The 21,223-nt window shown below is 30.0% G+C and overlaps 1 protein-coding gene across 1 annotated transcript; it reads right to left on the bottom strand.

The window, feature by feature from the left end:
• Positions 1 to 1,417: 1,417 nt before the first annotated feature.
• LOC145953914 (ERBB-3 BINDING PROTEIN 1-like) lies at positions 1,418 to 2,500 on the bottom strand. Its single transcript, XM_083067681.1, has 3 exons — positions 2,305 to 2,500; positions 1,991 to 2,140; positions 1,418 to 1,867 (listed from the first exon to the last, which is right to left on the bottom strand). Exons 1-3 carry the CDS (start codon positions 2,337 to 2,339, stop codon positions 1,678 to 1,680), a joined length of 375 nt encoding a protein of 124 aa, XP_082923807.1. The 5' UTR covers positions 2,340 to 2,500; the 3' UTR covers positions 1,418 to 1,677.
• Between the last annotated feature and the right edge of the window lie 18,723 nt (positions 2,501 to 21,223).

Here is a 21,223-nt window from a genome sequence, read left to right as displayed (position 1 = left end):
CACTCATGCTACGTGGGTATTGTTGGATGACCCCTTGCAGACTGATGCACTTTAGTGACACATCTGTCACCTTTCTTCAAAGACCACGTGGGCCAGATCTTGATGCTCTCAGCAATAGATACTTCATTGATTCTACACTCTTCAACTTGGATCTCTACAAAAATGAATGGAAGGTTATAACAAACACATGGTATAAAGCTCATATCTATGACTAGTGCAAGGATATTCCACCATGGAAACCAGACATGCTTAGGCCTTGGGATTCTCCCTCTAAAATTGCACAGTTTGAATCGTCTAAGCCTATCTTTGCTGAGCCAATTTCAGCATCTGCCCCTCCTGAGGAACTTCAAGATGCATCTGAACCTGAACAACAATATGTCTCCATTAAGACATTCAACAAGTTTAAAGCAGATCTGGATAACAAGTTTAACCGCTTGTTTGACCTGATGACTTCTAAGTTATCCAAGGAACCACCTCCATCTTCGTGATCATTCGAGGAAATTAGTGTAGGAATAACTAAGTCAAGAAAATAATCAGATGTATTTTTATTTCCATTATTTACAGACTCTTCCCGTTGTATTCAATTCTTATTTGACACTACTAGAAAAATTAAAATTAGAGAGGGAACAAATCCGTCACTAATCTTCATAAAATCCGTCACAAATAAATTAGTGACGGAATTTGTGACGGAAATGATTTCGTCACAAAATTTGGCGTCACAAAATATTTAGTGACGGATTATTTTCTCCGTCACAATTAGTGACGGAATTAAGGCATCACAAAAAATATAATTTCCATCACTAATTTCTAACAATAAATGTTTAGAAATTAATAAAAATCCGTCGCAATTTGTGAGGGATTAAATCCCTCACAATTTGTGAGGGATTAAATCCCTCGCAATTTGAGAGGGATTGAGAGGTATGTGAGTCCGTCACAAATTGTGATGACACAAAATCCCTCACAAATTGTGATGAACGAATCCGTCACAAACTGTGATGCCTATAATTGGCTAGAATCCGTCACAACTTGCAACGCTAGAATTCCGTCACAATTTGCGACGGATTTTATCCGTCACTAACTGGGATGAATCCCTCGCTAACTGTTTGATGACTAAATTTGAGGAAACTATTGTTTTAAGAGTCTGGTAATCGATTACCTATACGTGTAATCGATTACCAGACAATGAAAATCATATGTTCGAAATTTACTTATTAAAAGGTTCTCTGGTAATCGATTACCCATTTCTTGTAATCGATTACAAGAGCCTATTATTGAAACAATTTCAATCAAAACAAAAATATCAAGTCTTTTTTATGAAAATGCATGATATCATTTAAAATGAAGATAAAAGAACAATACAAACATCAAGAGGAGTTCCCAAGATTAATGATGTGCTTAATCGGCAAGACAACACATGAAAAATAATGAATGACCTCTATCAGTGTAACTATGACAATAAAGCTTCATTGGAGTATATCCATAGCCATGATACTTTTCATCATTTAGAGATCAAAATCCACAAGGCACACATTTAGGCAAAGAAACCCCTTCAAACAATACACATGAAGCAACCTAATTTTACTAAGCTAGATTGCTTATATAGTGATGACCTTATACCTATCTACCAAACATACAATTAATAGAGGCAACATGTTCCAAATCAAATCATACAAAAATTCAAATACAGGGGAAAAAATTCTTAAAATTGATTACCTTTTTTCCCAGCCTAACAAGCCTCAAGGCCACCTCAGCAGCAGTATTTGCAGTAGCAATAACATCAGTTGCCCTTCCTGTGACAGGACCTTCCTGAAGAACATGAGTGTGAGCCACAGCCGCGATGAAACCATCTATAAGACAAGCCAAATCACTACAAACAACCAAAGAAACTACCATCAACTTCCCAGTAATAGCGAAAAACACAAATTTCATTCCCCCATCACTCATAACAAAATTCCTACTGAGAAAAAAAAAACATGCTCAAAAATCTTACATTTTCAATATATCACCTTCTTCCAACACTGTCTCGTCACTGGCTAGTGGAGAGAAATGGCAGACCACATTGTTTACACATAAGCAAGTTGGGAAAGTAACACCTCTCTCAATCTTCCTCTTCACGTTCTTGTACACATTTCCAGTTTGTCTATACACACACATAAAACAAACTCTATAAGCTATAATCCAAAAATATTAAAAATAAATAAATAAACAAAACAGCAATTCCGTATGCATATATGAACATGTATGTTAAAAAAGTATCACAATTCACAAATAATGCTCCTTCATATATAAATAATAAAACCTTACTCTCTAATATAGGAATCGTGTATGTTTACAGACATTCACGATTATTTTCTCTTGCTTGCCATAGTTTTTTGGGTGACAGGGGAGATCTTGGTGATGATGGTTGGTCTTCGAAGATTAAAGGACCCGGTTCACTATCCTGGCCATGGAGCAGAATGAAAAACATCAAAAAATCAACTGAAGTCGTCAAACAGTTTATAACAGAGCAAGATATTATAAAGGATTTCAAACCTTTCCACTATATATATATATATATATATATATATATATATATATATATATATATATATATATATATATATATAACAATCATACTAAAAATCCGAATTGATTCTAATTAACAAAATTAGCAAGTACTAATAAATGCATATAAATACAAACAAATATAAACACATATATATTTATATAGACATGATACAATAAATATGACACACAAATATTCCACCAAGAGTAAGAGATTATACAGAGATTATACAGATGTGAAGAACATTATAAGTATTAAAATATTTTTTAAAAAACTGACTCATAGGAAAACTAAAATTATAAGTATTAAAATATTTTACACTTTTAATACCAAATAAACATAATATTTTACACTAAGGAAATTTAGTTTCTAAAAGCCAACTTTATTCTTTACCCATGAAACTATCTTTATAGTTACTGCATTGAAATTCCCTATTCATCACTTCTTTCGTGTGATGTTGCTAAAGGCAATTCCAGACGTGGGTAAAAAATTCCCTATCCTTCCTACCCAATTTGTGAACTGATGAAAGATTAGAAAGTATATGTATGACTAAGTCACTATGCATTGAACTCACAGTTTATTGCTTATTATAATAATAATATTATGTCTCTACCAATAGAATTATCAGTAGTTGAGGATTTGTAGCTGTAAAAAAGTGGGATCCCATAATTGTCCTAATGTAATTCATGTGATGACAATAATTATACTTCTCATTGATGAGAAAATTACAGGGAAGAAAAGATAAAAATCAATTTATTTTAACAATACTTTATAACATTGTATACCTTTTCCCGTATGGCTATTTTTACATCTGCGCATTCATATGTCCTTTTCACCGAACGAAGAAAAGATAGTTGCAGGCTTAAAATTAGAGTATCATGATAATTACTTATAGCAGATTTACAACATATTTAATTTATATAATTATTTATAAAAATGAAAGTAAATGAACTATATAATTGATTTCATTCCACTGAAACAAAACTGGACAAAGTTAGGTAATGTATTAAACTCTTTATTTAATAAAAACTGAACAAATACCTTATCCTGCCCTCCACCGTTCTTAATTCACGAAACAGAGAGAGAGAGAGATCATGTCACAAGAAGCTAAACATGTGTCGTGATTTGCCAAAGCCCCGTCAAGTAACTAAGAAATAAGAGTCTCTTTCTATAATAAAGCATTATATGATAAAATTATATATGCAGGTAAGGATTCCAATTAGTGAGTCAAAATACCAATAAAGAAATTCAAAACTAACATTGGAATTTGAGCTTATAACAGAGGGAAAAGAAAGCAAGCTACAGAGACGGATCAGCACAAGAATTTCTAAGTTGAATTAGATACCTGTATGTCCCCTCTGGTTGCTTTACAGCTGCATTGAGGAAAAAGGAAGCAGCAAGGCATCTATGAAATTGAAGCATATCATCTCCACAAGATGAAAGATTCAGACCCATTTGTTGAACATGACCCTGAATCTGCCTGCAAATAGTATTTTAGAAATGAGAAAGTATAAATGTCTGGACTAGAGTACATTATAAATAATATTTTGATATTTAACTTAAAAATAATAAAATTACCTATGAATGTCACGAGCATGTCTAAGAGACCGGTTATTAATAAAGTTTTCCTTGCACCATTTTCTATAAACCTTTTATAAAATAATGCAGATTTGGACTAATACTATCGTAGAAAGATCTTCAACACCTATAATGAAATTCTGTTAGAGAAAGCGAGAGAAAACGACTAAAATTGTTAGAGAAATATAAAATAAAAGAGATATAATCGTTCTCACCGAGTTCAGCTAGAAAATCAAAGGCATCCAGCTTCCTAAAACCACACAAGAACCAAACAGTAAAACACTAACAATTCTAACCAAGATCTTACCTATCAATTCGGGTAAAGATATTCTCAGAAGACAACCACCACTGGAATCTCTCTAAATACAGATGACTCCTGCAGAGATTAACAGAAGGAAAAAAATTAAAAATCAAGAAAAGGGGGAAAACCCACTACTATTAAATCAACAAAACACTAACAATTCTCCCTTCTCTCTTCCATTCATCTACCATAACAAATTAAATTTAAAATAAAAAATAAAAAATCTGATTTCTCACCTTTATCTTCTTGAGTAATTCATATCCAGTCATCCCCGGCATAGAATAGTTTGTCATAATCAAATTAACCTTCACACCCTGTCACCACAGAAATCATACAACAACATAAGCATCACTTCCAAGTGCCAAGTAAAAACCCCAAATTATTAAACAACCCAAAAGCCAAATTTTCTTACATCAAAACCAATGGAGCTCTTATCCCCATCCAACCCCAAATACTGCAGAGCCATGATCCTACTCTCCACCACCGTCACTGCCAAAACCAAAAACCCATTTCCAAAAACCATCAAAACCCGAACCAGGTGCAAGAGAAAACACCAAAATTTTCCACCTTTAGTTACATACCTTTGCAAGACGAGATTTTTAGCAAGCGTTCAATGACCTTGCGGTCGACGTGGCGGTCATCAACTGCGAGCACGTGCATCTTTCTAGCGCCCATTTCCGGCATGAGAAGATCAGTGGCGGCAACCATGTTCCCTCGGTTGAATGAAGAAAGAAAAGGGGTGTGAGAAAAATGGGAGAAAAAAAGGGATTTGTGTAGGGTTAGGAAATCGGGGACGGTGATGCGGTGGTTGAAGGAAGTGGTTGGAGTGGTGTTGGACGAGGAGAGTTTATCGAGCACCATGGAGTCGATACGCACTTGAGCGCGGGACGTGGCGACGGCGAAGACGAAGGTGGAAGAGAGGGAAGAGGTCTTGGCCCCGAGTATGCTTTAACCTAGCGTGTTCGCGGTATGAGGGGTCACTTCTACATTTCTTTGACAAATACAATTCTAATTTTTTGTAAGAGGGAGGCGCGGGTAGTTTAAGGGGGAAAATATTTTATTTTAGAGAAAAATAGGATTTTAAGCGGGAAAATATTATTTAATTAGAAGAGGTTTTAAACCTCCGTAAATAAAATAAAAGAATTGCGGTTTTTTCACTTAATTTAATAACTAGAGGAGGTTTTTAAAACCTCCACAAAATAACCTCTATTATTTAACATTTTTTTTTGTAGTGTTCACTACACGGAGAAACGCAAGAACGAATGGGTTTAGGGTTTTCTCATTTCTTTGAAAAAGGGGATTCTAATTTTTCTTCAAACAAAAAAGGAGGCGGGCGCGGGTAGTTTTAGCGGAAAATTTTTTTATTTTAGAATAAAATTGGGATTTAAGAGGGAAAATTTAATTTAATTAGAAGAGGTTATAAACCTCCGTAAATAAAATCAAAAAATTGCAGTGTTTCTACCTAATTTAATAACTTTCATTGGAGTGATCCTACGTGGCAACAAAACTTTCATGTTAAGTTAAAAGACAACTTTGGATTCCTTAAGTTTTAATGCTAACAAATGAAATATTTTAAACGAGACTAACAATAAATTTCATTAAATGATTTAAAATAAATTTAAATATAAAATAATCTCTTAATCTAAAGTAAAATTTATCAAACTAAGTATCATGGTTAGAGTTGTTTGAGCCTAATTTGATGGTGTTTCATTCTATCGTTGTCTGTGGATAGTTATTACAATGTCAATTAATTCATATGTTATTTCCCTTCCTTTTTCTTTGTTATACATTTGAATATATAGTTCTAATATTTATTCATTTAAATCAATTTTAACTCATATTTTTCACAATATTAGGATACTTGAAAACACAAGATCGAGTAATACCTGTCATATTAATAACTTTCATGCAAAATAAAATATTTCCATTTTTTAGGTTATGCTTATTTCTTTCATAAATATAAATTAGATTATTTTATAAGTTTGCTTTTAAGCATAAAAATTAAGAAATTAATGGATATTATTTTATTAACAAAAAATAAGAAATTTTTAATTTTTAACTAAAAATTTAAAATTTTAATTTTAAAATTATGAAATTAGAAAGATATTTTTCAATAAATAACTAAAAGCAATTTTATCATGATAGAATCAAATTATCATATCCAAATTAAAAATTAAAAATTTAAAAAAAAAATTGAATTGACTTATCCAAACAAAATATTTTAACAATGATAGAAATTGAAATCAAAATAATTCAAATACCAAGAATTTCAAATTCCTTGAATTTGTAAAATTACTCATCCAAATAAGGGAATGCAATTGTAAGAGACAATTATATGAGTAAGATGTTTATTGTATGGATTAGAGTACTTTGTGGGTTCTTAAGAGATCCCTGAGAGAAACAAATAAACTATGCAAGTTTATATTTTGCTTTTTGATTGTTCTGTTGTATTCCTTGTTGCGTGAGATGTATGAATATCTATTTAATTCCACAATACATGAGTTTTGATTTGAATTAAACATGTTTGGTATTTCAATTATGAAAAAGATTATGTTATTCAATTTTTGTTATTTGTGTTATGGTATGTGGGGTAGAGGGTGTCACACAAATGATATATATTTATTATTAATAAATACATAATATATATATATATATATATTATATTTTTATAATATTATTCATAAATTAATATCAATAATATTATTAGTATATTTATACATAAACTAATAATTTTATAAATATAACTTATTATATATTAATATAATTTTACAAAAATATAAATATACATATCTTATCTACTATATTTATATTTTTGTAAAAGTATATTAATATATACTAAGTTATATTTATCAAATTATCAATTTATCTATAAATATACTAAAAATATTATTGATATTAATTTATTAGCAATATTAAATTATTAGTAATATATAAATTTTATTTATTTAGTAATAATAAATATATATCATTTGTTACATTAATAAAAATTATAGTATATGTTAACTTAAATAAGCAAATAATTGTATAATTTTAAATTATTATATATATATATATATATATTAAAATTGTAAAATTATTAAATTTTTAATGGGAGAGATTCAAATTTCACAATTATGATTTTTGAGGGACTAAAATTGTTCAATTAAAAATTAAAGGACTAAAATTGCACAATTACAATTCTTTAGGGACTAAAATTATCCAATTAAAATCTTAGGGGTCAAAATTGCACAATTACAATACTTGAGGGATCAAAAATGTAATTAAGCCAAAATTAAATTAATATTCTTTTTTTTTTTTTTAATTTGACAAGTTTTTTTTTTAAATATTTTTAATGAATGTCTTAGTTTCTTATGTTCAAAATTGACAATTTTTTATTTAATTAAATGAATTTCATAATTTTTTCACTCCTTTAATGAAATAAAATATTTTTAATTTTATTATTTTTTTAAAAAAAATTTAACATATTTTCTTTAATTATGCATAATTCTTAAATATAAAAGTTTCATAAATAAAATTTAATATTTTGAGAGGGAACAATTTGTCACAAATTTTTTCACAAAATATTTTAACCTATTTGTGACGGAATTTTGAGAGGGAACAATCTGTCACTAATTTTTTTCATTTTAGTGACGAAATTTGTGACGGATTTTTTAGAGACGAAGTTCATTCCGTCACAAAATCCGTCACAAACATTTTTTTTATTTAGTGATGAAATTTGTGACGGATTTTTAGAGACGAAAATTCTTTCGTCACAAAATCCGTCACAAATATTTTTTTTTTGATTCAGTGACGAAATTTGTGACGGATTTTTAGAGACGGAATATATTCCGTCACAAAAGTCAATAAATTCTTGTCCGTCACAAAACTTAAAATTTCCTCACAAAATGCGTCACTATTAGCGATGCTATTTTTTCCGTCACAAAATTCGTCACAAATATTAATTTTTCTAGTAGTGTGAGTTAATATGATATGTCGGTTTCACTCACAATTACTATTGTGATCTTACTGTGTATGGTCTCGTCTAGTATATCAGTTTTCATGCTACCCCTTCTGTTTTTCAAATGTTGCCCAAAAACTCTTCTGATTATTTTTAATGATTACAAAGGGGGAGAAATAGAAAAGAATTAATCAAATATGTTATTATGTTATATAAATCAAAGCATCCTAAGAGACAATCTAGTAAAGGGGAGAGCACAGGCAATCTAGTAAGGGGGAAAGAGAGAGGTGCAAACTAGAAGGGGGAGAGCACAAACAGTCTAGTAAGGGGGAGAGAAAGAGGTGCAAATAAATTGACAACAACATATGAGCTTGCTGTGACATATAAATATGAATATCTCTGATTTAGTTTATCTGAAACCATTTGATCAATTATATTTGTCATCCTCAAAAAGGGAGATATTGTTAAGTTAGATGAAGACGAAGCAATTCCAAGTGAGGTTTTGAATATAAAAAATATAATATATATTGTTATTTCTAACAAGTGTGTTAGCGTTTCAGAAAAACATAAGTATAGACAAGTTGTGAAGAATGAAACAAGAACCACTTCATGCACCAAAAATGAAGGCATCAGACTGAAAGGCCAAAACAAGACCATAGGCGAAGCCAAATCAAACACAAGAAGGAAAAAAGATCCCAAGAAAGTCAAGTATTAGACCACATATAATTTTATAACGGCGCATAAATCAAAAGAAAGTTAAAACATTAAACTCAAATGCTCAAACGAAAGTCAAGATTGAGATGCACATGGATTAACAGATACAGACGAAGATTGCCATAAATGCACCTAAAGAATCAAGTCTTAAAAGACTACTCAGGCATCATATACGAATATAAAAGAGCTCACAACATGATCAAGTGAGTAAAATGTGAATAGAGAAAGAGAAATCAAGCGCATAAACAAAAGCATGCATGTGTCAGAAAAAGTACATCGCTTTTTTAGATAAGGACAACACTCCATAGCTACGTGATCAGAAAAGGACAAAAAGGTTCCTAGGTCTCTGCTAAATTTAGACACAGTTGCTAACAAGGCAAATAAGACTACACGTAAGGTCTATAAACAAGAAACAACATTTAATGCAAGATCTTGAGCATTAAATGAAGGATCAAACTAGTCTGGAACGACTATAACTGCTTCAACGGACACTTATAACGGGAAAATTTCACAAGACTATATATATGTCACAGCTTTGAACCTGAAGAGGCTGGCTTTTGAGAAAAGATAGACGAAAAGTGATATGAATCCCATGAAGAAACGAATCCAGAGATAGAGCATATAGAGTCAAATATACCACAATGTATTCATCTCTATAGTCTAAGGAGTTCCATGCAGATGTATTTTAGGAACAAAAACCTTAGTGAGTGTACCAACTTATATATCCTCTCTATGAGAGCAGACTAGACACTCAATCATTGTAAAGACTAAGGTTGCATACCTTAGTGAGTGTATAACCTTATGTATCCTCTCTATGAGAGTAACCTAAACACTCAAATCAAAAAAGTTCAGCTGTCATATGTAAAACCTGAAGAGGCTTGGGAAAGAATACTTGTAAAGCCTGGAGAGGCTTGTGAAAGAATACTCACTAAGAGCCAGAAGTAGCTGATTAAAGAATACTAGCGTTGATGAGTGAAGTTAATGGGCCAAGAGTTGTTCGAGAATACTCATTGAGAGCTAGAAGTGCTGATCAAAGAATACTAGCACTAATGGTGAAGTTAGCGGGCAAAGAGTTGGTCGATAATACTCACTAGGAACCAAAAGTGACTGAGTAAAGAATACTAGCATCTGCAAGTGAAGCTGACGAGCCAAAAGTGGTTGAGAATACTTGGGACCAGGAGTGGTCGTGACCTGGGTGGTCTATAATAATCAATGCGAGCTTGAAGAGGTTGAACAAACAATACTTGTACTTTATTGATTATCTAGTGGAACCCTTCATTTGAAGGAGACTAGACGTAGCTTAGTTTGAGTGAACCAATATAAAATTACTTGTACTATTTTTATGTCTCAGACACACTTTTGCTTGATTGTTTTAGTACACTGAAATCTTCGTCTAACGCTTATCGTCTATTAAAACTATCTTCAGACGAAAATTATATTTGCTCAACCAATTATCCTAAAAGAACGATTTTTGTTCATGAAGTATTTTCTCTTAGCAAACGATGAAACTCCCAGACGTAAAATGATTTAGTTAAACCTAACCTAGGTAGTTTCTGTTTAACATTCACTAATATTACTTTACTAGACGAAAGAGAGTATGTTTGCAAAAATATTTTCAAAATTCCTTTGTTCACACGCACACACATATTTAACCCCCCTTCAATGTGTTCCTCATGCAACTTCAATAAATTTATTTCACAAGCTTACCCTGTGTTTTTGTTGTGGTTGGAATTATGATGATCATATTTGGTATAAGAATAGGTCAAGATTAACTTGTGGCTTGTATGGTAGTGGGGGTTCATGTATGAGATGACCGACTTTCTTTTGGTTGTTGCTACTTCGATGCAATGTTTGATTGGTAGTTTGGGTCTATTTTGTATACAATACATACTCTTTGATGTATATAATTTTATGTACAAGATTTTAGTATGTTTTCTTCTCCTTACATATGTACATGATATTATATACTAGTTACATGATATCCTAGGCTAGTTGTATGTTATTTTTATCTCTGCCGTTGTATGTAAGTGTAATAACCTATAAGTCATTATAATAAGAAGCAACAATAATCAACCTAATATAAGAAAAATCTTATTAAGATTTAAAAAGTATTGACAAAAAATATATATTTATGTTACTTTGAAATAAACAAGAACTTGAACTTAGTGATTTGTCATATCATATATAGGGATATAAATGAGTCAAACTATTTGTGAATTGATCAAACTTAGTTCGTCAAATTACTCATTCAAACTTATTTGTTGAATTAAATAAACAAACTTCACAAATCTAACTAAATCTAAGATTAAATTTGATTATTTAAATAAGTTGAATCCAAGTTTTAAAAGCATGATATTAAAGATTAGGGAATTACTATATATATATATATATATATATATATATATATATATATATATATATATATATACCACTTATTTAAGTACTAAGTTTATTTAGACTTACTCCACTTAATATAAGTCATGGTTTAGATTAAATTTTAATGATCCTACCGTTTAATTACAAGTTCTTAATACATAGATAAAGTTTGTAAATTTTAAAAAAATAAAAATCATATGATACTTCATTTTATAAATTTAAATCAACATATAAATTTTTTTATGGTTATCTATCAACTTATATTTATAAATCCCAGTATCATATGATTTTCAAATTTCTTAAAAAAATTGTAAACTTGATCTATACATTAAAAACTTGTAATTAAACAATTTGATTGTTGAAATTTAATGTAAAACATGAGTTATTGAGTGAAGTAAGTCTACCAAAGTTTACTTATATAATAAGTAATAAATTCTTCCTTATATATATATATATATATATATATATATATATATTAAAAGAGGAGAGATCCGTTTACTCTAGGAGTAAGTCTACCTAGACTTACTCCATTTAATAATTCATGTTCTACATCAAATTTCAATGATCCAATTGTTGAATTTAAAGTTCTTAATGCATAGATCAAGTTTGCAAATTTTTAAAAATTTAAAAATCATTTGATACTTCATTTCATTAATTCAAATTGACTGATAATCATAAAATTATTTTATACATTGATTTAAATTAATGAAACAAAGTATCAAATGGTTTTCAATTTTTTTTTAAATTTTCAGATTTGATCTATGCATTAAAAACTTTAAATTCAACGGTTGAATTGTTGAAATTTGATGTAGAATATGAGTTATTGAACGGAGTAAGTTTAGGTAGACTTACTTTTGGAGTAAACAGATCCTTCCTCATATTAAAATAATTTTATATAATTTTCTTCAATTCTATCAATAAATTGATGATCTTTATATTAATAAGGTAGCACAATAAAATAACACAAAATATAAGATGATTGTAAATTTTCACAGTAACATGGTTAAGAATAAGGTTTTGTTAGAAGGAACGAATAGGACAATAATACATTATGTACCTAAGATTTGATTATATAGACTTAATTCTAGTGATGTCATGTATCTTTACTAGGGGTATTCAAAATCGAATTGGACCAAAAAGAAAATTGAGAACCAATCCAAAAAAAATGAAAACCCAAAAAACCCAATAAAGTTTGGATTTTTTGGATGTGTTTTTTAGAGATCGATTCGGTTCAAATTTTGGTTCAGTCAGTTGGAATTGAACTGAAACCTTCCGAACCACATTACTGCTCATGATTGCGTCTACATGCGTGAGTGTAGGTTATACGCTAGGTCTCTCACTCTCATTCCCATATTAGAAGTCTTCTCTATATATGAGTCTTGCCTCTCTCCCTCTAACCTAAGTGCCCTCCTTCACCCGTCCGTCATTCTCTCCCTCTTAGCTAACTACCCTCCTCTGGCATTTTCTCCTTCTAGCCTCTGCACCTTCGTCTGCTGCTGCCTCTCTGTTTGCTTCTCTCTCACCTGAGTTCCCTCCTCTATGGCTTTGTCATTCTCTGCCTTTGCACCTTCGCGTGATTATGTCACGTTGCCACCTCTCTGTTCGCTTCTCCTTCGATACTCTCCTCCGAGAGTGAGAGTCTCTCTCTTTTGAGTATTTTCCTTTTCTTTTTCTTTTGTTAAAACCTTTCTTTCTACTATGTACAGTGACGGATCCAGAAACTTTAGATAGTGGGGGCAATACTTATTCATATATTTGTAATATTAAAAAATTTATATATAATTTTTAAAAGTATAAATATATTTTAAAAATACTTTTTACAAGTTTTTATATCTATAATTACGATTAAGGATAAAAATAAATTATGTTAGACTAGGTTATATTATAATTTAATATGTTTGAACCTAACTTTCTTTAAAAAATACATGTTCTAAATATGACATATTTATCTATCATAGACATTTTTTTAAATATTTGGTTAAAATTATAATTTTAAAGACCTACTTTATAATAATTTAACACTAATAAAAATATAAAAATAAATATGTCAAATTTTATAAAAAACAAGTTTAATTTATTTATGATATCAACATGTTTTTAATATGTGATATAAATATTTAGATGTTAATTTATTTTAAAACATATTTTATAATAAAAGTTATAAATAGAACATAAACTTTCCAATTTTTCCAATTTTGATTTTTTTAAAATTAACGTATACAATCTTACAATTTTTACTATTTTGATTTTTTTATTAACATATAAAATAAATAGAAAGAATTACTATATTACATTATATATGTGAGCATTAATATATATATATATATATATATATATTATAATTAATTTTTTTTTAAAAAATTTATTATTAAGAAATATTTTTTATCACGTATGAAAACTAATCTCATTTGAAAATTTGACAAATATAAAATAAATGAACAATTCTTCCAAATTTATATTTTATATATATGATAATTTATATATATATATATATATATATCATTAGAATATAATTTTTATTTTTTAAAATATATTATTTTTTTAATAAAAAAAATGTATATGCAAAATGGTAGTGGGGGCAAGTGCCCCCACTCTCTTGTATGTAAATCCGTCTCTGACTGTGTAGGTATTGGAGAATAGCACATAGTTGATACAATCTAGTATTATTTGATGGTTTGTAACCTTGTGTAGTGTTATATAATTATGATTGTATACAAAAAAAAAATATGAAAAAACTGCAAAATTTGAACTGCAAACTATTGGTTTGATTTGGTTCGGATATTATAAAAAAGAAAAATCAAACAGAACCAAGTCCCACATATTTTTGTTATTCAGTTCGGGTGACTTTTTAATTAAAAATTGAACCGAACCGAACCACGAACAACCCTAATCTCTACATTAAAATGTGACCCTTATGTTAAGTTTGATATCTTAATAAATTTAATTTTATCTTTTTTATTGATACCTCTTCAAAAATAAATGTTAATTAAATTAATTTTGAAATTTTTTATTATAATAGTCAATAAAATATTATTTTTAATACTACATTATGAAAATATAATAGTTTAAAAAATTTAATTTTACATATCACATGTTAATGTACTTTTTTTATATTAATAGATAATTATATAGTATTAAAAAATGTTAGGCTTTTTAACCTAAAAAAATAAAAATAAAATAAAAACTATTTTCTAAAATAAAATAAAATAAACTAATTACCAAAGTAAATAGTTTTGGCCACGTAAGATGAAAAAGCGTCATCAGAAGAGATGATTTCTGGAAAACATCATAGCCGGTGACACCTTGCTTACTTGCTTTGTTGCTTGCATGCATGTGCTACTGAAAACAAAAAAGCAAAAAACGTAGAAAGTAGAAAACACCGAAAATGTCAACTGTTCTGGTGCTTCCTTCATGTATTATAGTGGAGCAGAAAATGAAGAAGAAAATTTTAGCCTCGCTAACGCCTTTTGTTGTGGTCAAAAGTTCACCTGGTCCATTCAACGTGCATATAAAGGAGCGATTGTTGAGTAGCAAATTCGCGCGTGCAAGTTGTGCATGCATAGTAATGCAGAGGAGCGATTGTTGAGGAGCAGGTTCGCGCATGCAAGTTGTGCATGAAGAGTAGTTAAGCATGCAAAGGAGTTAGAGAAGACCATTCAACGTTGATCTAGGCCGTACCCAGTCAAATAAAAACAGTTAAATGCAATACTAGGAAGCTTTCCTAGGTCGTCTCCCAAAGACCATTTGTTTCTATCAAGGGTTCAACACGAAGTGGGGGGTTGTTTGGTTCAGAATCAAGGTTAAAACACAATAAAATGCAAAGTAGCACAGCAAGCAAAACGGATTGGCTCCTTGTTGAGATTGTAACTCTCTTATCCCTGGTTCTCAAAAGATTTCTCTGTTCACAACTTAATCCTTGTTCCATCCGAGGTAACCAACTAAGTGAAGATTAACTCAAGATTTTCCTACAGGAATTAAGTAAACTTATACTACATTAAACCTCCCCACAAGATTAAGCAACCTGTGACTTTGGTGCAACAACCTAATTCATTAAGCATGAACAGGTGTTGAAAACATTTTAACATGGAGGTTCAATGAAGAAGAAGAAAGCAGAACACAGATACATATATGAATAAAACCTCAAATAGAGTTTTAATCTGCTCAAGGAGCCAACCCCAAGGGTTTTAGCTTTCCATTCAACAGAAATCAAAACGAAAATGCAAGGAAGAAGGAAAAGAAGAAGAAACTAACAATCTGTATTCATTCAAACAAAAACGCAGTCTCAAAATATAACCAGCAAACAAAACGTGACTGGAGAGCAAAACGTGAAAATGGAGAAGCAAAAACAGAGATGAAGAAAAACGTAAAAGAAGGGGAAGGAGCTCTCCAAAACGTGGTCACATCAAATATAGCTGCATGGTCCCTACTCTAGGTCCTAAAAACCCTATAAAAGTCAAAACGGGCCCCCAATCCAAGTCTGACCCGAATTTACAATGAAATAAATGAAAAATAAAATAAAACAAAATGCTGATGTGGCGCTGATGTGGTGAAGTGGTGCTGGCGTGGCATTTATCTCTTGAAGTCCAAAAATAATATCCAAGCCCAAAAATGCTCCACAATTAACCTAAAAATAATTGATAAATAAAAATTAGACTAAGTGAATCGAAACTAATTAAAATTCAAATTACTGGCCCAATAAAGCCCAAACTGTGACACTCTCTACCCCAACATACATATATAGTAATTATATAAAAAGTAAAATTCTTCATCATTAAAAACCAAATCTCCAACCACATAAGGGTAAAAAGTTCACATTCATAAACTTAATCCAAATAACATGTTAGTGAAATTACAAAGAAATAAAACTGAGTTTTCCAAAATAATTTAATAAGAACAACATCCTAATCTAATTCTATCTATGTCTCGATGTCACATGTCCTATCAGAGCAAAGCCCAATAAAAAAGCCTAAGTTTCATCACCAACATCCTCAGCCTCGTGCTGATAATCACCTATATAACAGTAAAAAAAAACAATACAAAAGAAAAGGGAGTGAGAAACATCTCACTCTGGCTCACGGTGTAGAAATATACACCGGATAACCGAACACAAACAAGACATGTATAACATAGATAGATTAACAATAATATCACATCCCACTCACCCAAGACATAAAAATATCAATTTATCATATAACATTAAAAATGCACATGTATGGACACGGACTACATATTATCATACATGTGGCGCCAGTAACACATCACATGGCATATTGCCGCTAGTAATACACGAAGAGTAGTCTAGGAGTACATGTCGGGTCACACCCTTTGCGCACTTTCACTAGAAGTACATACTACCAGGGTCTCGTGAAGATAACTAAGCCGCGCAAGATACATGTCATGCACACAATGGGCGAGACTGAGACTTACAAACCAAGTTATCCCCAAGAACTAATCTCCAAAGCTTTTACACTAGGGGCCTTCCCTGGCGGTGTATTTCATATCATACCCTTAAAAATATTTATGCAAATGATGCATGTCAATCAAGACTCTATGCATTCTCATATCACATTATCATATCTCATTATCATATCACATTGTCATGTCTCATTATCATATCACATCGTCATATCTCATCATATTCACATAGTCTCCACAGAGCACTTTAATCCATATTAAAACTTGTCTATTTTCAAAATTAAACACATATTTACACTTCGCAAACATCAAGGAACACAACAGAAAACTCAGAAGGTAAAACAGAAAACATTTAAAATTTGCCCGTTACTCATAGGGTTCCCATAGGAACTCACAGAACACTCTAATTCATATTAAAACTTGTTTATTTTCAAAATTAGACACACTCAGAAAACATTAAGGAATACAACAGAAAACTCAAAGGTAAAACAAAAAATATTCAAAATTAGCTTGTTTTCCATAGGGTTTCCCGTAAGAACCCACAAAAATCTCAAATCATACAATTACAATTATAAAACTGAAATTAATCATTCATTCAAGCAATTCATACAATTAATTACATACAAGAAGAACAATAGATGAAATATACACAATTGGGGAAAACCCCTCATACATGAGCATACACCAAACATAGGATTGGGGGCTAATCCCACTACCCAACATACATTCCCACACTCAAAGCAAGGTTTCTCACTCTCTCCTTACCTTGCTGAGTAGAAAAAGATGAATGGTTAAATCTGGGGTGGTTTCCTTCTCCTTCCGATTCTCCGAGCTCTGAAGCCTAAACGCGTACGTGAGAAAATGTAAAATGTAAAACTGATAAGCTTTTTTTTCTTTTTTTTTTAATCTTTTAAAACCTAACCTCCTTTTAACCCTTTAGTAAAAATGTTAACCATGGTTATATAAAATAATTTCCCTTTCCTTATTAATAATTAAAATAAAATATATAAATAATTACAATAGAACACATAATTTTCTCCAAATACTTATTATAACAAAATATCATAAGAATACATAGTTTTCGAATAAATATTACACAAAATAATTCTCATAAATATTTATTATTTAATTAAAATACTCATAATTATTAAAAACCTCTAAAATATTCTATAAGACCCATTTAATTAATTAAAATAATTATAAAAAAAAATCTCCATAAATATAAAAATAAATAATAATTAACTATTATATTAGTAGAAAATTCAGGATGTTACACAAACAGTAAAACTGTACAATTAATAAGCGATTAAGCCCAAATCAACAATTAAAATATGTACAGAAAGATAAATAAATAAGGAAAAATAATGACTCATCAAACACAGAGAAGAAGAAGAAAACATTAGCCTAACTGACGCATTCTGTTGAAGGTGAAAAAATTAACCCGACTGACATGTTTTGCATGTGTCTTTCACCTTGCACCTCCTAGTGCTCCTTCCTGGAGCAGAATCTTTCTTTTCTCCCATTATAAGGTGAGGTTGAGGTTGAGGGAGAGGGACGTGCCGAGCTAGCTCTTGGTGAAGAGTGAAGAAGAAAAAGAAAGAAGAGAAGAGAAATAGAAGGAGAAAGGAAGAGAAGAGGTAATTTTAAAATTATTTAATTTTGTTAATGTTTTAAAATAATTATAGTATGACTTGTTCATGTTTATTTTTAGGTTTTAAATAATATTTGTGGAAAAAAAATTTATGCTTAAAATTTAGTATATGTGAAAATAAATATTAAGATGTAAGATGAAGTAGTAAATTTTTTATTTCTATGATTTTAAATATATAATTTTTATGTAGTAGTATAAGATATAAAATAATATTATTAAAAATATTTTAATTGTGAACATAAATGTTAATATAAAAAATGCATAGCATATCAAAATTCTCATTTTATTAGAGAAAAAATTATTGATGAATTTATATAATTTTTAACTTGAGTGATTTATATTTAAACTCTCAATATTTTACTTATAATTCTTCATCTATTCCTATTCTACCAACTATCTTTCAATTTCTCCTAACAATTTCTCTAAAGTTCAAGTAGGTGTTAGTTAATCCTCCAATTGTGAATTACTGACGTAAGATACTATAATTTATAAAATGTACAAGAAAGCAAATTATACACTTTGATCAAAATATCGATTTGATATAAATATCGATTTGAACTAGCATAAGTGGTAAGTAATAGGAGTGAAAAGACTCATATTAGTTGATAAAATTAATATTTGCAAACGAAAAAAATTTGTATTTAGAGAGAATATCTATTTATTGATGATTAAAATTTATAGGAGTTTATATTTTTTTTAAGTATTTAGAAATAGAAGAATGAATAATTGTGGTTTAGGGTTTTAATTTTGATTTTGATGTCGAGGGAGAGAAAAATGAATAGTTATAGTTTTGTTTTGTGTTAAAATTTTTTATGTATATGAGAATAAATTTTTTGTTAATTAAATTGAAGTTTAAAAAAAAGTAATTTTGTTATGTTTTAAAAAAAATATATATTTTGTTACTTTCATGTATATTTTGTAATTTTTAAGTTATAAATTTTTATGTGGAAAATATGATGATGATTAAAATTTAGTATATGTGAAAATAATTTATCAACTGTTAAAATTTAGCGAAATCCCATTAATTTACTGGCGAATTTCTAGGCTTATCTCATGAAATTGTTTTAGCCTCCTAAGAAAGTTATGTTTGCAAGTTGTATAGTCTGTCCAAATTTTATGACAAAAAAAATAGGTAATAGGATAACATATATATAGTACGAAAAACATAGAATATAAGAAGGAAATAATGTTATACCCATGTGAATCAACTCTTCTTTGAGTTTGACATTTTTAAACCGGTGGTTAAAATTGCTTGTAATGTGACGAATACAATAGACATGATAGCCATAAGGTGGTTGCCAACAATTATTTTGACTTGCCACAACTGATTTGATGTTTTGGTGTTGATCTGATATTAAACAAATGTCTTACTTTGTAGTTACATATCAACGAATGTTTGACAAGAACCATGACCAATCACTCAATGTTTCACCATCAACTATAACAAAAACAATTGGTAAAATGTGAGCATTGTCATCTTGTGTTGTAGCGATTAGTAGAGTGCCACGATATTTTCCACACAAAAATGTTCCATCAATTTGTATGATGGGTTTTGTGTAGTTGAATGCATTATAAACATGTTTAAATGTCCAAAACACATGACAAAACTTGCGAAAACGTGCGTCAACGACATTATTGGACACATAAACTGTTGTCTCAAGTCTATAAGCAGACCTAGGACAACATTCTAGCATCCTATCCAACCACCTTGGCAAAAGGTTGTATGAATCTTCCCAATCACCAAAAACTCTTGAAATGATTTTTTGTTTTGCTTTCCACGTCTTTCTGTAAGAAACCAAATAATTAAATTGTCCACTTATTCTTTCTTGAATTAATGGAATGGACACAGAAGTATCTTCCTTCACCATTCCTGAAATGAAATGTTAAGCATAATATTGATAGTTATTAGGAAAATAACCTCTTTTTAAAAATATTTAAAAGAGCATGTATAAATAAAGTTACCTAATATGCAAGTGTAAATGAATTCGGAGTCCAATTTGTTGTGATCTTGAGACAACATTGCATTAATGCATGTATGTCGACCACTCAATTTCTTTATGACCTACTTGTTGTTCAACTTAGTGGACATAATAGTCTTTAGTTTCCAAGGGCAACCTTCATTGCTATTAGGGCACCTTACAGACAAAACCTTCAACCTAGACTCAAAAACTACAAATGTTTGGTGAGAATTCATAGAGTAGTGATTAATAACCATTTGGACATCAGCTTTTGTATGAAAACGTAGCCCAACATATAACTCATCTCCAACGCGCCAAGAATTGGGAACATCTAACCCACCATACCACATCTCTTGATCTGGATGAGACCAATCGATATAATGTGGAATATTTCTCCAAAATGGAGATTGTGATGGACCTACATGGTCAATAGATACAATATCTATAATAAATATTACAAAATTATAATCGTGGTAGAATAAAATTTGTAATTACCTATTTCATTCATTTTGGGAGGCTCAACTTCAAATGGTGATTACACGTTTATCATATGATTATCATTACTATCAATGTTATCTTTGTTTGACGAGCTATCATATGTCATTTCATCATCTTATTCAACATTGATATCATCATCGTCAATTAAGTTTGTTGCAAAATCAACATTTGAATCAGGATGACTTGTTGGTGGCGAAATTATTTGCTCAAACTGATGTTGACTACTCATTACATTTGAATGTGTTAAAAT

Source organism: Cajanus cajan, chromosome 1 (genome assembly GCF_000230855.2).
Source record: "Cajanus cajan strain Asha chromosome 1, NIPB_CcT2T_4, whole genome shotgun sequence".
In the NCBI taxonomy this organism is placed as follows: Eukaryota; Viridiplantae; Streptophyta; class Magnoliopsida; order Fabales; family Fabaceae; genus Cajanus; species Cajanus cajan.
This window is presented reverse-complemented; position numbering and strand designations above follow the sequence as displayed.

Excerpts from the sequence above, each read along its gene's own strand:
- LOC145953914 (XM_083067681.1), bottom strand. The coding sequence starts at position 2,339 with ATGTCTGTAAACATACACGATTCCTATATTAGAGA. Across the intron at positions 2,141-2,304 it reads CACGATTCCTATATTAGAGA|ACAAACTGGAAATGTGTACA; the intron begins GTAAGGTTTTAT and ends GTGTGTGTATAG. Across the intron at positions 1,868-1,990 it reads GAAGGTGATATATTGAAAAT|TGATTTGGCTTGTCTTATAG; the intron begins GTAAGATTTTTG and ends GGTTGTTTGTAG.